Source organism: Armigeres subalbatus, chromosome 3 (assembly GCF_024139115.2).
Source record: "Armigeres subalbatus isolate Guangzhou_Male chromosome 3, GZ_Asu_2, whole genome shotgun sequence".
In the NCBI taxonomy this organism is placed as follows: Eukaryota; Metazoa; Arthropoda; class Insecta; order Diptera; family Culicidae; genus Armigeres; species Armigeres subalbatus.
This window is the reverse complement of record NC_085141.1, coordinates 181076292-181091786: the sequence shown is the minus strand read 5'-3', so window position 1 is coordinate 181091786 and position 15495 is coordinate 181076292. Positions and strand designations below refer to the sequence as shown.

The window sequence follows — 15495 nt, the reverse complement described above, 5'->3', positions numbered from 1 at the left end:
AATGAACCACGAGTTGCATCAGCTGTTGGGAGAACCATCCATCGTTCACACCACGAAAATCGGAAGACTGCGGTGGGCCGGGCACGTAGCCAGAATGTCGGACAGTAATCCGGTGAAAATGGTTCTCGACAACGATCCGACGGGAACAAGAAGGCGAGGTGCACAGCGGGCAAGGTGGATCGATCAGGTGGAGGACGACTTGCGGACCCTCCGCAGACTGCGTGGTTGGCGAAGTGCAGCCATGAACCGAGCTGAATGGAGAAGTCTTTTATGTGCAGCACAGGCCACTCCGGCCTTAGTCTGATGATAAATAAATAAATAGATCATTTCGATGAAAAAACGCGACAATCGCACTTTCTTAACGGGACATGTCTAAAGTAGTAGCATAAGTAGGGGAAAAGTACCGGTTTTCGCCATGTTCCTAATTTGGCAAATTTTGCGAATAACTCCAAAAATAAAGCAATTCGCAAGGGTTTTATTAGTTCCAACAAGAGATATATCCCTCACGCTTCAACGCTGCTTTCAACTGATCGATTATTTTGGAAAAATATGTATTTTTCAGGGTTGGCCAAATTAGGCACTAAGTTGGCCAAAACCGGTGCACTTCGCCCAATAAGAACGCTAGTGGCGCTGTAATCATTTAAATTATTTTGCCAAATTATGCTTCAACAAGCTTCAATTGACCATAATTTATGCATCATGTTGTAATGCATGTTTGGTTTCATAACCAACATCGGTTTGACATTTGTAATACCGGACCGGTACTTTAGCTGCCAGGTTGAAGTAACCTAGATGTTAGTCACGCGAACAGTAACGACATTAGCAATCTTCTGAATCAACTATGTCTAACAACCTTGTGACAATTTTCGATTTTAATAAAAAAGTAACTTCAGGGAAAAAAAATCAAGAGACAAATAAGAAAAACGCAATAAGTGTGGTGGAATTTTTGATTTCCAAGGCTGAATCGCTTTTTCTTGAATATAAGTGGCAGAAAATCTGTGGATAAGAATAACAAGAATCTAAAAAAGGAGAGAAAATACTTCTTTACAAATTATTTCTATGAAAATGGTTGGCACAAGGCAATACATTTCAAATCTAATCAATTTACAGTCCGTTTTGATCGAAATTAATTCAAATGACGATACTTCGTTGAAAGTAGCCTCACACCTCGGGAAACTTGTACACTGATTTTGTTCCTATGTGTTTTCGAAAGGGCAGGATTCATGGGGTTTCGTCAAGCAAAGTAAAAAAATCCTGACCAATTTAAAGGTTAGTTTGCAGTTCGATAATTCCGCCGGATTCTGGTCTTCTGGTTCAGATCTAGTTCAGATGCAGATCCTAGACGAGGGTCAGTAAAGCCACAAGCTTGTGGGCCGCACCTTTCTTATGCTTTGATCGTTTCGTACCGAGTGAATTTAGCACCAATATCCGTTTTATTACCCTCAGCAGATAGATACATTTAAAAGCTTTCGATCAAGTTGTATTTTGTATTTGTATGGTCAAAGCTCATTCTTATTGTGTGAGGAGCAAATTAAGGAGAAAAGCGCCCAAAGTGCTGAGCAGTGAAAACCACTGCGTACGTTATTAATGGATCTTCCCTTAGCTTATTTCTTATGTGGTCATAGTTTGCTTTATGGTCTTTATACCACAGTCTTTGGGATTTTAATATTCATGAACGAACAGAGAGTATTCAATTGCTGTAAGCAGGTTTGTCAATATTCGGCAGCATTGGATGAAGGTGATGGTTTTTGATTTCATGTTTTGCCTTTCTCGTATACTAAGTATAGAATATACTGAGATCCATGTTTTTCACTGCATTGACTTTGACTTATTTCAACCCTGGCTGTAAGGAATGATTCGTTTTCCAAAAGGGATTCAATGATTCGGATACACAGAAATCTTCTTAAATGTTCATTAGTAGAAGATAAAAGTAACAGTTCTGTTGATTTTTAATAATTTGGCCTAATTTGGCCAACCCTGAAAATTACATATTTTTCCAAAATTATCAATCAGCTGAAAGCAGCGTTGAATCGTGAGGGATATATCTCTTGTTGGAACTAATAAAATCTTCTCGAATAGCTTTATTTTCGGAGTTATTCGCAAAATTTGCCAAATTAGGAACATGGCCAAAACCGGTACAGTTCCCCTATGATTGATTTGGTTAAGCTCTAAAGCTGGCAGTTCTGTCAAATATAAACAGTAGTGTTTCATTTTCCCCAACAATTGGAAGTAGGATTTGTTTGTTCTCTGAATACGGTACGAAGTCAGTGACGCGTTGATTTAAGTCTCCATAAACATGTACTTTGACTCGACATGTTGTTTGGATGTTTCCGGTGGAAAATACACAGAAGAGAAAACATGGGTTCTCCTGCCATGTTAGATTACACCCAGACATGTTCAATGTTCTGGGTTTTCTTCGAGCTGGGCTTTTCATGCGATTTAAATGTTGACAGTAAATCAAAATTTCAATCGCATTCTGTTTTAGTGAAGAATTTGAAGGAAGTTCGTTGGTTGTAAAAACAACAACACCAGTAATAAGGAAGTTTCAAATTGTTTAGGGGGTGTTTCCAATATCCAAAGTAGGTGTTGCAATACTTATTTTAGCTCCTCCATATCTTTGGCGGAAGTGTAATTCTCATCCATCTCGGCAATCCGATCGTACAACGATCGAAATGTTTGGTTGTGCATTGTGCGGGTGAGTAAATTAAGCAGCGTGTAATTTTTTTTTTCGTCGCGGGACATGGAAATAGTTCTTGTTGGATAAGGCATTTAGACTTCCTATCAGGGAATTAATATTCTAGCAACGCCTAACAATATACCGTTTGTCGTCAACAGAGTTTGTTACTGACAGAATGCGTGTTTTCTCTTGTTTCGGACAGCAAAACGATCGCGCGGTCTGTGTTATGCATTGCGCGGTCGGTAATAAAGTTAATCAGTTCAGTGCGTGTTTTTTTTCGGATTAGCCATCGAGCAAGCGTTGTGTAGTGCGTGTTTTAGTCGTCGCGATATAGTTAAGATATCGAATCAGTCTTCGGGAAAATACCTAACATACTATTCCTTTCCAGTGCGCTCATGGAGATGCAGAGGATTCCTCGGTCTCTAGTAGCAATGAGTGTCGAACTAATTTTCCTCCCCTTATCCTAATTGACTTTGAGGATGTGGCCGGCATCGTTATTGGTCTTGAGTTAAAGAAACTCCGAAGCATGTACAGCGAGAATAGCTATCTAGTCCCGAGAATACTATTCAATTGGTGAGCTGTGCATTATTTGTTGTTTCTCGGCCAATCACGACTAGCAACTACGATGGCTACAGTCAATCAAGCTAAGCTAACAGAGTTTGCTACTGACAAACGCACCTCGCAACAAGCCTTTATCAGAACCCAAACACAATATGACAAGAATCACATGCCTTGCACGCTGTGATATTTTCGAGAATAAGATTATAATTTTGTAGTCATAGTTATATTCTCGAATATTTCCATAAAAGCAGAAACTATGACAGCATAAAACCGAAATTTGCTATAAGATAATGCAAAATAACGGAATGAAAAGTTAGCAACAAAATTGTCTTCTTTTTTGTTGCTGAAATTTTTTTTCGCATCTTTGTCATTATTATCTCCGACAAAAACAAAGCTTTGTCGTTGGTTCTCATTTATCGCTTGTTTCGCATGCGCATTCAAGAGAAAATGATTCCCTGCTTCCTAGAGATTACTTTCTCATCTAACCAACAATTCCTTTCCCGTGGCGCTCATAAAGATGCAGAGCATTCCTTGGTCATTTGTAGCAAGGAGTGTCGAACTAATTTTCCTGTTCTAATGCTAAATTTACTGTGCAAACGTGGCCGGCATCATTATTGGTTTTGAATGTTTGAAACTCCAAAGCATGTACAGTGATAATGGATTTCTAATGCCAGGAAAGCTATTCAATTGGTGAGCTGAGTATATTGTTTCTCGGCCAATTACGAGTAGCAACTACGATGTGCACAGTCAATAAAGCTATGTTAAGCATGTTTACAACTAGTTGAACAAATGAATGTTGTGTTAGAATACGTATTTTTGGACGATGATTCATTTTGGCCAAAAATGCCAAAAACCCAACCCAACTATAACCAACTACTTACCATAGTCTCCAACTATCGATTTTTAAATAGTCATGAAGGAGTAGTGTAATTAGAACGATGCTGTGATGCAAGGTGATTGGCCTGAAAAAGGAGGTCTTCGGACGAACCTTGAATCGTTCGCTTTCTAATGATTTGAGAGGAAATGGACGCCTAATTACTTAAAGTTACTGAGCTATCCAGAGTGAGATGAAGAAGTGTGTTGCTGGAGACCACGAATAGACTACATTTGGTAACCTAGAGTGGCGGCTTCCGGAAACAGTTTTTGGTTTGAAACACCATCATTTAATCCACATCCATTGACACTGGAGGCCGATTTGTCACCTTACCGCTGCAGGTTTGTAGGCCACAGAAGTAAAAAAGCAGTCCTTAAGAGAAGAACCATTCACCAACGCAACGTAGGGCACAGAATGTCAAGAAACTAGTAACGAGTAGGAGGAAGGCTCACAACATAGAGTAAAGTGGGGCAATACTGCTCGTGGGCAAGAGCAAGTTTTCGGTTTTTCGAAGCAATAACAAAAAAATACTAGCAGCACTGCTTCAGTTTGACAGCTATTCTGACCAACTCAGAGATATAGCGCAACTGTCAACCCCATACAGATGCACCGTAGTAAACATGAATTTGACATTTTTGGAAATTTTGACAGTTTTGGGCATTCTGACATTCTCGGTTTGTGCACACCTAATTTAGTTGACCTTTTTCCATGAGTTTCAACGGGGTTAACTCCTGTAAACGACTCGTTATTTTTAGCGTGTACGTGAGTGCACTACACGACTCAGAGTAGTAAATCATTTTTAAGTCATAAATCTGTGTAAGTCAACGGGTAAAAGAGTAAACATATTTAGGTATGTATTTTATGTTTGCTTCGGTGATTTTGACTTTTGCTATACCCCTGGACCAACTATTGTCATGACATGTCATGCATGTGTAATTGTAAACGGTTTAAAGCAGCGGAGATCAAAGATAACATATATAAATAATGAATCTGAAATACAGATAAATTAGCAAAAGTTGGTGAAAACTTGGATTTTTTATAAGAAATCAGCGTTAGAAAATAAAGTTTTTAAAAACAAAAACATTTCTTTATGAAAATCTTGACCAAGTACACATCTTATGTGTCATCAAAGAATGTTTCAGGGCAATTTAAAATATTGACAGTAAAATGTTTGACCATGCTTAGTTAGATTAGAATAATTTACCTCAAATGGGGCAAGATGAGCACTTCATTTTTAAACAAGGAAAAATACTCAAAATACTGAAACTTTTTTGCACAATCTACACATTGTCTAGTGTGCTATTTTCTTCCAGATCTGTGCTGAAAAATCGAATGTAAATGTTAGTATGGCCTTGTAATATTCGAAAGAGAAGTAAACAAACAGAGCCTCTCTGTTGGACATACAACGTTTTCAAAAATCATGCGAGAATTGAATATTATCAATTCTCATTTGTCCTAATAGGGTTACTGCTGCTGGACTTCGACTCATAGCTCCGATATTCATCCCACGAAAAACAAAGCAATAAGAAGGTATTCCATTTGTTTTTTATTTTTGTGATTTTTTCAGCAGTTAGCAAAATAGAAGCGACGGAATTGGTGCCGTATTTCTTTGATTCGAGATGAGATGGAAAACGGAAACGTTCCCATATATACCTAAAACACATGATTGGAAAATTACGTAATCCTACCCCACCGCTATCAGATGAAGATTCGGAATATTTAGTAATCCTATATAGATTACAAGTTCAGCAAAATGCCCCAAGGTCTCGGTCAAAAGTAAAAAATCAGTCAATTTTAGGAGATAATAATGAAAATTCAGAAAAAGATGTTCTTAAATTTTTTTTCACATATTCGCCTCGCATATTTCACATACAAGACATCGTCTGTGTTTCCACATTTATAATGTCTCAAACCCGCAGTCATGATAATGTCATACATTTAGTCAACTAACGACACAATAATTTTAGCTAATCATTGTACTTCAAATAACGTCTTGTGTAGATGTAGGGCAGGTCTCAAAACTGTCACAATAAAAACCCCGAACCATGACAATTGATAATTGTGTACTAAATCCGCCAAAACTTGATATACAGAAGGCGTTCACTAATACACTACTCTGGTAAAACTATCTAACCTAGTGACCTGACCAACGGTTATCAGCAAAGGACCGAAATTTTCAGTAATTGCATCATCGAACCGGCGTTTGATCAGTCGATTTGCGCGTGCTCACCATGTTTCCCTTGGAGGGCGAAAGATAATCTTATTTTCGCAGATTTTATTTATTCGTTATGAACGTTCCACAGCGCGTACCACACCTATGTGGATTGTGGTGCTGTTGCAGTTGTGAGGTACTTACGCGTGGGTATAAAAAAGGAAAAGCACATAAACTGTTCCGAAGCCGTTCAGCATTGGGACGATGAACGAATTCGCCCTCTCAACTCCGTTCAATGCAACCGGCTGGATGTGGTCTTGCTTGCATTTGAGTGTTGGTTAAATCTGCCTATGCCCCTAGAATGCATACATGTCGTGAGATTGAACTTGCACCCTCGGTGCATGCGCTAGAGAACACAAGTGCAACAGCTGATATATAGGTACGCACTTTTGATCTGCGCCAGAAAAGAAACAACAAAAAAAAATGTCGACCAACGATACACTTCAGCCAAACGGTGACATTCGAATCAAGTGAGCGAATTTTTAAATGATAACGACTATAAAAAGGAGTGGACACTGCTCAACAGAACATAATCAACATACGGTTGTCAGACAGTTCACATAGCTACCAAAATGGCATTCAAAGTAAGAACGAGAACGACTGAATTTTGAATTCATTAGACTAACCATTTGTGAATTGAATCTCCTTTAGTTCGCAGTTCTTGCTGCCGTCGTGGCCGTCGCTAACGCTGTTGCCATTGGATATCCAGCTGCTCTTCCAGCTGCCTATCCTGCCCTCGGTGTGGCCAAGGTTGCCGCTCCCCTGGCCTACCCAGCTATTGCCAAGGTCGCCGCTCCAGTGATCGCCAAAGCCGTCGATGATTATGATCCAAACCCACAGTACAGCTACAGCTATCACATTGCCGTAAGAAATTTTTGAGACCCATGAGGTCCCTAATAGGCAACCAAGTCCCCAAACTAAGTGTAGAACTCATATTTTAGGATGCCCTGACCGGAGACAACAAGGAACAACAGGAATCTCGCTCCGGAGATGTCGTTACTGGATCCTACTCTCTGGTCGAACCCGATGGCACCCGTCGTGTTGTTGAATACACCGCCGATCCTGTCAACGGATTCAACGCCGTCGTAAGCCGTCAGCCACTTGCCGTCAAGGCTGTTGCACCAATTGCCGCTCCGCTGGCATACCCAGCCGTCGCCAAGGTTGCCGCTCCATTGGGTTACCCTGCTGCCCCTCTTGGATACCCAGCCTACGGCAAAGCCATCATTGGTTAAGTATCTGATCCCCATCCCGTGAATTTGCCGTGGTTTCAGGGATTATACTCTGATTAAAATCACTAAGCATCACCACAATAGAATCACATCGATAGACCACCGCCTTCGAACCTGGACTCTGATAAGACAAATTAGGGAAAAAATGTACACATTGTACACAAGCAATTAGAATCATTCATCATGTAAATAGTAACATAATCGCTCAAAGAACGTAAACGTACCATACGAAGCAATCAACATCATTCATTGCATAGGACCAGGAGCAGTTCCGATAAGAACACACCGACTGCTCTATAGTTAGACTGTGTGTGTGTGACTTAAGTGTTATTCTAGTGTTATTAGCTCAATCAATCGAGAAAATATAAAATGAAAAGGAATGGAAGCTATCTCATTGCGTTGAAGAACTATCCGATCTGCTATATGAGCGGCCCCGAACATTATTGACTTGACTAGATTAAGCCAAGTAGCACCAAGTAGTGTAATTCGGGGTCAAGGAGTGAATGGATCAATCCGGTATAAAGTTATATTGACCTAGTGTTTAGTCTCCAGAGAATGGACCAACGTCTATGATCAAAAGTCGCAAAGACTGAGCACTCAGCACTTGGCATTAAACAATAAACGGGACATTCATGCACAAACACCCAGTCCAGTGGATAACTTTACGCGCTACGAAACGTTGTCTCCTTACTAGGGCGGGAATCTACCCTAATGCTGCCGCAAAGGACGGCTAGAACTGCAAAATAAAATCGGTTTCCGGAGATTCCTTATGTAACAGTCTTCAACGCTCTATTGTGATATAAAAACATCCCATAGCTGCACCCCTACTATTGACATACCGCACTAAATACCGGCAGTAGTAAATAAAATTGAATAATGAGCTACTCACAGTTTGGCCCACGCGCCCTTCGGCCCGTACAAGAAGCGCTTCAGTATGTGCCACCTACGGTCAATGTGCGCATCTTTCGCCTTCCGCTGAGTCTGCTGCACCGTGATTCGTGCCAGTTCCTCCGACTGCCGTATCCGACAGGGGATCAATATTTTTTCCTAAGGCAATGGAGATGCATGCATATAACAAATCGAAGTTAATACAAACTTGGTAGGAATCAATCACCGTCATTCTTCAACATATGTAGCGACACATGTTCCTCAATTGACGGCTAATCGCTTAATTGACCAATGTTCACTAATTGACTTAAAAATAGGACCATAATGCGAACATTAGGGCCAATAAGCTGCTGTTGATGTGCAGTTCAATCTCTTACCTGGAACTTCCGACGGCTTTCCATCTGCAGCTTGGCACGACGCTGCGACGAAAATTTACACGACTCATAACACTCGGCCCAAAATGTGTTCAGCGGCTCCCACAGTGAGTTGGATAAGTCTTTCTGGTAGGCACTGTACAGTGGCTTGATCTGCAACGAGAGACGAAATGCACCGGTGATTAGGACAAGCATTACTACTTATGCGGCGTCTCATGAAGAATGGTTCGGTTGACTCCGATGCGGAAATCGCAATATGATTCAAAGCAAGACGAATGCCTGCCGGTCGTAACCTTTCAACATATCACGAACGGTGGATATAAAATGCGATCGATCTTCCTATCAAAGTGCTGCGATTGCATAATGAGAAGGGTTTTTATAGGCTTACATTTAGCTCCGTGGACTTGCAAAATAGATTATCCTTCTGATCAGAGGTTTATACAATACATTTTGACGATACAATGTTTGATAATATATGAATTGAAAATGTCTCGTTTGTTTGAAAACTACCCTTGTTTATGTACTTTGTAGCGCAATTATAGAGCCTCCGACCTTCAAGTGCCCCTGGGCTTGGTTTTTTGCCTTTAACTATTGATATGTGTCGAAAAAACCTAAAGATTCGGTACTAAATTGTTTGACAATATTTTTCTAATCTTTTTTTGGAATACGGAGAAAAGAAATTTCTCAAACGTTGTTTGACCAAACAAACCACTGAGCCGAAGCCCATCTAGCCTTAAGTTAATTGGCCGAAAATGTCACTTGGTCGCACCGTTTTGGAAGAAAAATCGGTTGGCTGAATGCTTGTCAAAGACATTTCAAGAAAACAACGAAATATTGTTTTAGAACTAATTGGCACCGAATCTTTTGATTTTTTCAATACAGATCAATAGTTTTTAGCAAAACTCAACACCCCGGGGCACTTCCAGTGCGAAAACTGCAAGCAGTACTCATTAACTGCTCTCCAAAGGGTGGAAATTAGTATGGAAAAAACTTTTGTCATTTTTTTTATTTGAACCGCGGGCCATCAATTTTTGAGCCATGAGCATATGTAGTTTATCAAACAAATGAAAAAAAAAAATACATTCCAGAACGATTTTTTTGTATTTTTTGCCAGAATACTCATTTTGGCCAGAAAATCTCATTTTTGCCAAAAATGTTACATATGTAATTTTTTAAACAAACGGTTATTTGGTCAAACGACTTTTTCGGCAAAATGACCGTTCCGGTCAAACGGACTGACAACTTTTCCGGCCAAATTACCAGTTCGGCCAAATGTCCTTTTCGGCTGTATGTCGCTTCCGTCAGATGACTCTTTCGATCAAACCATTTTCGTTCTATTCAATAACCGTTTCGAACAAGCGTTCAATTCGGCCAAATGGAATTTGGACTGATGACTTTCGGTGAAAAATGACTTTTCGCCGAATAACTTTTGGCCAAACGACGAAAAGTCATTTGACCGGAATGGTCGTTTGGCAGAAAAGCTATTTGGCCGAAAATGGGTGGACATTTTTGACCATATTCAATAATTGACATTTGGCCGTACATTTTCGGGTAAATGATTCTTGCTATCAAACGACCATTTCGGCAAAACGCCATTTTCGACTTGATGACCTATACAACCAAACGGCCTGGTAGGGTCCATTAGCATTTCGGCAGATGACTTAAGACTTAACGTGTTATTCGAACAAATGAATTACCGCCAAATAATTTTCGGCCAAACGACCTTTCTCATTTTTGAAATAATTTTCCATGACAATTTTCCGTCGAAATACGCATTTTAATCCGTGGAAGCTCTGGAAAATTTCCGGAGAGTTTCTAGTGAAAATTCCAGAGAGTTTCCCGTGAAAACTCCTTAAAGTGTCCCGCGGATATTCCGATATTTTTTTGTGTAAATTTCGAAAAATACTCAACAGAAACTTTCCATGGATATTCTAAACTTTTTCTTATATAAATTTAGAACAATTTTCCATGGAAATTCTAAAAAAAAAATATGTAAATTCCGAATAATTTCCATGGGACCTAAAAAAACTTAAAAAAAAAATAATGTAAATTCCGAATAATTTCCATGGGACCTCAAAGTGCTTCCATCGTAAATTTCAAAGAATTTAAGAAACTATCAAGTAGTTCTCGTGGAAAATCCGACAATAATTTACAAATAAATATTTTGAAAAAAACTTATAGAATTTTCTGACGAAGTGCATCAGATTTTTCCGGCGAAATTCAAAGGATTCTCCCGATAATGTCTTGAAAATATCTTTAAAAAATGCATAAAAAATCTTTACAAACAACATAGTAAAAAAAATCTCCACGCCGATTCACGGCGGGCTACCGCCGCCTCCCAAAATTTTGGCAAACGCCGCCACCGCCGATTTTCGGTACGGCGCCCCAGCAGGTATTCCCGGCGGGCTATTGTGCTTCGGCACACCCCTCTCAAGCCGTATTTGCATCTTTAGGGTAAGTTTCAACTAGATGCATCGTAAATTCTCGAGTATGCATGCACACACGATTACGGAGGAGTTTTTTTTAACTGTTTCGGGAATGGGACCCCGATGAGAATACCATCAGTAACCCTATCTTTAGAATCTGTATTGAACTTAATGTTCCATTAAAAATAACACGTCAATAAAGTCGTTGAAAAAAATGAGTTTTAATAACCTTATTAGAATTAAAAAAATGCTGTACGCATGATTTGATTTTGTTTTTTATGTTTTAAATGTTTTGGTTAAATTTTGGATTGTATCGATGAAATTAATAGAATTTATGCAATTTTGGTTAAAAACAATCCTCCCTAATTTTTTTGGAAATGGGAAACAGTTTCTCAAAAAGAAAATGCATTAAAATGGAAGAAAAATCTTCCATACTTAAACTTCTTAAAAGACGTGCACCTTTACACTAAAGTATAAAGAAAACCTGGCGTCACCCCACGACAACCCAATGAATGAAGACCTCTGTATGAAACTGGACAACTCCCAAGAAATTACGGAACACAACCTGAATCCCCTTGAAATCAAACCGACCCGGCTATGAACTAGGACCCCCCTTTGCAAAAAGGAACACAAACTAAACAGCTACCGGAACCCCAACAAAGCATGCAACGAAAATAAATCGAATAACAATGACATGTAATGCCACTACCTTTTGCCACCAGAAGTGAGGCAGCCAAGGTCTGAAAGCCTCTTAACCCTTTCTTTCCCACGACTTTTTTCAAAATTTTCAATATGAAGAAATCACCTATGAAAAAAAATGGATACTAGGTCATGAGGCCGAATTAGAAGTACGAGGTAAGAAGTGAGAAATGACAAGTGAGACGTGAGAAGGGAGTAGTGAGAAGTGAAAAATGAGAAGTAAAAAGAAGTGAGAAGTACGAAGTGAGAAATGAGAAGTAAGAAGTAAGAAGTGAGAAGTGGGAAGTAAGAAGTGAGAAGTGAGAAATGAGGAGTAAGAAGTGAGAAGTTAGAAGTGAGAAGTGAGAGGTGAGAAGTAAGAAGTGAGAAGTGAGAAGTGAGAGGTGAGAAGTGAGAAGTAAAAGTGATAAGAGAGAAGTGAGAGGTGAGAAGTAAGAAGTGAGAAATGAGAAGTGAGAGGTGAGGAAGTGAGTAGTGAGAAGTGAAAGAGTGAGCAGCGTAGAGGCTAGAAGTGAGAAGTGAGAGGAGGGAGGTGAAAAGTGTAAAGTAATAAGTGAGAGATGAGAAGTGTAAAGTGATAAGTGAGAAGTGAGTCATGAGAAGAAAGAAGGATAAAATATGAGAAGAGAAGAAAAAGAGATGGAAGAAAGAAAGAAGAGAGAAGGAAGAAAAAAGAGTGAAGGAAAAAAGAAAGAAGATAAAATGAAGAAAGGAGGTGGAAAGGAAAAAAGGAAGCAAGAAGGAAGAAAGAAGGTAGAAAAAAGGAAGAAAGAAGGAAGAAAGAAGGAAGGAAAAGAAGAAAGAAAGACAAAAACAAGAAGGAAGAAGGGAGAAAAAAGGAAGAAAGAAGGAAGAAAAAAGGAAGAAAGAAGGAAGAAAAAGAAAGGAAGAAAGTAGAACGGAAAAAGGAAGAAAGAAGGAAGAAAGCAGGAAGAAATAAGAAAAAGGAAGGAAAAAGGAAGAAAAACAAAAAAGAAGAAAGAAGTAAGAAAAAAGAACGAAGGATGAAAGAAAGAAGAAAGAAGGAAGAAAGCAGGAAGAAAGAAAAAACAGTAAGAAATAAAGAAAAGAGAAGGAAGGAAGAAGGAAGAAGAAGGAAGAGAGAAGGACATAAAAAAGAAGGAAGAAAGAACGGAAGAAGAAAGAAGGAAGAAAGAAAGAAAAAAGAAGGGGAAACGAAGGACGAAAGAAGGAAGAAAGAAGGAAAAAAGAAAGGAGAAAGAAGGAAGAAAGAAAGAAGGAAAAGGGAAGAAAGAAAGAAGAAGGAATAGGGAAGAAAGAAGGAAGAAAGAAGGGAGAAAGAAGGAAGAAAGAGGGAAGAAAGCAGGAAAAAAGAAGGAAAAAAGAAGGAAGAAAGAAGGAAGATAGAAGAAAGAAAGGAGGATGAAAGAAAGAATGAAAAAGGAAAAAAGAAAAAAAAGGAATAAAAAAAAGAAAGAAGAACGAAGGGAAAAAGAAGAAAAAATACAGAAGAAAGAAGGGAGAAACAAGCATCAAAGCAGGAAGAAAGAAGGATGAAAGAAGGAAAAACGAAGGAAGAAAGAAAGAAGAAAGAAAAAAAAAGAAATAAGGAAAAAAAGGAGCCCTCCTTAGCCATGCGGTAAGACGCGCGGCTACAAAGCAAGACCCTGCTGAGGGTGGCTGGGTTCGATTCCCGGTGCCGGTCTAGACAATATTCGGATTGGAAATAAAGGGGGGCATAAAAGTATCATCGTGCTAGCCTCATGATAATACGAATGCAAAAAAGGTTACCTGGCTTAGAAACCTCGCAGTTAATAACTGTGGAAGTGCTTGATGAACACAAAGCTGCAAGGTGGCTCTGTCCCAGTGTGGGGATATAATGCCAAAAAGAAGAAGAAGAAGAAGGAAAAAAAGGAAGATAGAGGGAAGAAAGAAAGAAGGAAGAATTAAGCAGAAAGAAGAAAGAAGGAAGAAAGAAGGGAGAAAGAAGCATGAAAGAAGGAAGAAAAAAGGAAGAGAGAAAGAAAAAGAAGGAAGGAAGGGAAGAATAAAGAAGAAAGAAAGAGAGAAGGGAGAAATAAGGAGGAAAAACAAGAAGAAAGAAGGAAGAGGGATGAAGAAAGTAAAATAAACGAAGAAGGAAGAAAGAAGGATGGAGGAGAAAGAATGAAGAATGGAGGAGGAAAAAGGAAGAACTGACTTCTCACTTCCCATTCGGCCTAATGACCTTCGGCCCAATGGCCTGACACCAAAAAAATGCTAGAACAAAAGTTATTTTGCATACCTAGCTGAAATTAGTGGATGAAAAAACAAGTTTTGGACTATAAATCAATAGGGGGATTCACTTAACGGCGTAGGTTGCTGCGTATTTGATTATAGAAATGTTTCACACTCAATCACAAGGGACATATTTCAAATCGCCTATGAAACATTTCCATGAACACAGCAACCTACGCCGTTAAGTGAATCCCCCTAATAGTTACATGATTGTTTTCAACAGTTTTATTATTTTTTCACAAAATTAATTATAAAAAAGTTGGACCAAATACTGTTTTTTAGTTGTTGAAATAATTCAATGAATGTTGGAAGGTGCAAAATTTGACGGAGATCTACATCTACCATGAGAAGGAACGGGTTGAACAAAGACAATAAGGTACCCCGGGGCAAGTGGGACCTAAAAAAAACGCTAGTTCAGCAAAATTGTTAACGCATACATAGAAAACAGGTTATTTCAGAACATTACCCACGGATGCATCATTATATGCTTCCATTGTTGAAGTGTAGAGGTGTTGGAAGCTATTTATTCAATTTCAAAAATATTGGTAGTGCAAGAAATAAATTTACCTTCAGGACCCACTTACCCCTTTAAACGGGGCAAGTGGGACCTATTCTGTTTTCTACTGTCGAACGAAACTAATTTGAGAAATGTACATATAGTGGTCATATTATTTCTGAGTATTGGTATATACAGATCATGGATGGAGATTGGACTGTCGGACTTTATTTTTGCAACAAGAAATGGATTATAATGTTAGCATATATGAAAACAAGACAGCAGCCGATTTACTGTTTATTTGGCTGTTGTCTTGTTTTCCATTAGCTTACTTTTGTACCAAATGTTTTAGGTGGCAAGAATAAGCTAATCTTTATTTACTTTTCGTATAAATAAATATTTCTCTTTTTAAAACACAAATTATTACATAAATCAGAATTCCAGAAAAAAACGGTTTTCTTCAGCGATGCGCAGTGTTTTTAATTTGTAACAGAACAAAATAACCGATTTATGTATTAAGCACTTTATTTATCTGAAGATCTGATGCGAAGTTTGCAAATAACACAAGACAAATCCTGTTGACCTATTGTAGAAACTAGATTATTTGCACTGTAAGCGGAAGAATATCGCATAGTTATATCCATTGCTCTTCTTCATAATTATTTTATTTATTCAGACTAAGGCCGAAGTGGCCTGTGCGGTATATAAGAGTCTTCTCCATTCGGCTCGGTCCATGGCTACACGTCGCCAACCACGCAGTCTACGGAGGGTCCGCAAGTCATCTTCCACCTGATCGATCCACCTTGCCCGCTGCGCACCTC

At 39.0% G+C, this 15495-nt stretch overlaps 2 protein-coding genes across 3 annotated transcripts in view; one reads left to right on the top strand and one right to left on the bottom strand.

The window, feature by feature from the left end:
- Positions 1-15495, bottom strand: part of LOC134225368 (neurobeachin-like protein 1) — a 215212-nt gene that overhangs the window by 102036 nt on the left and 97681 nt on the right. For both annotated transcript variants that reach the window (XM_062705381.1, XM_062705382.1), the window contains 2 exons: positions 8819-8968; positions 8443-8600 (listed from right to left, as the gene is read on the bottom strand). In XM_062705381.1, the coding sequence (XP_062561365.1) occupies positions 8443-8600; positions 8819-8968 (308 nt within the window). The remainder of the gene's footprint in view (positions 1-8442; positions 8601-8818; positions 8969-15495) is intronic.
- LOC134225373 (larval cuticle protein A2B-like) lies at positions 6823-7983 on the top strand. Its single transcript, XM_062705389.1, has 3 exons — positions 6823-6908; positions 6976-7188; positions 7266-7983. The coding sequence occupies exons 1-3, from the start codon at positions 6897-6899 to the stop codon at positions 7554-7556; spliced, it is 516 nt and encodes a 171-aa protein (XP_062561373.1). The 5' UTR covers positions 6823-6896; the 3' UTR covers positions 7557-7983.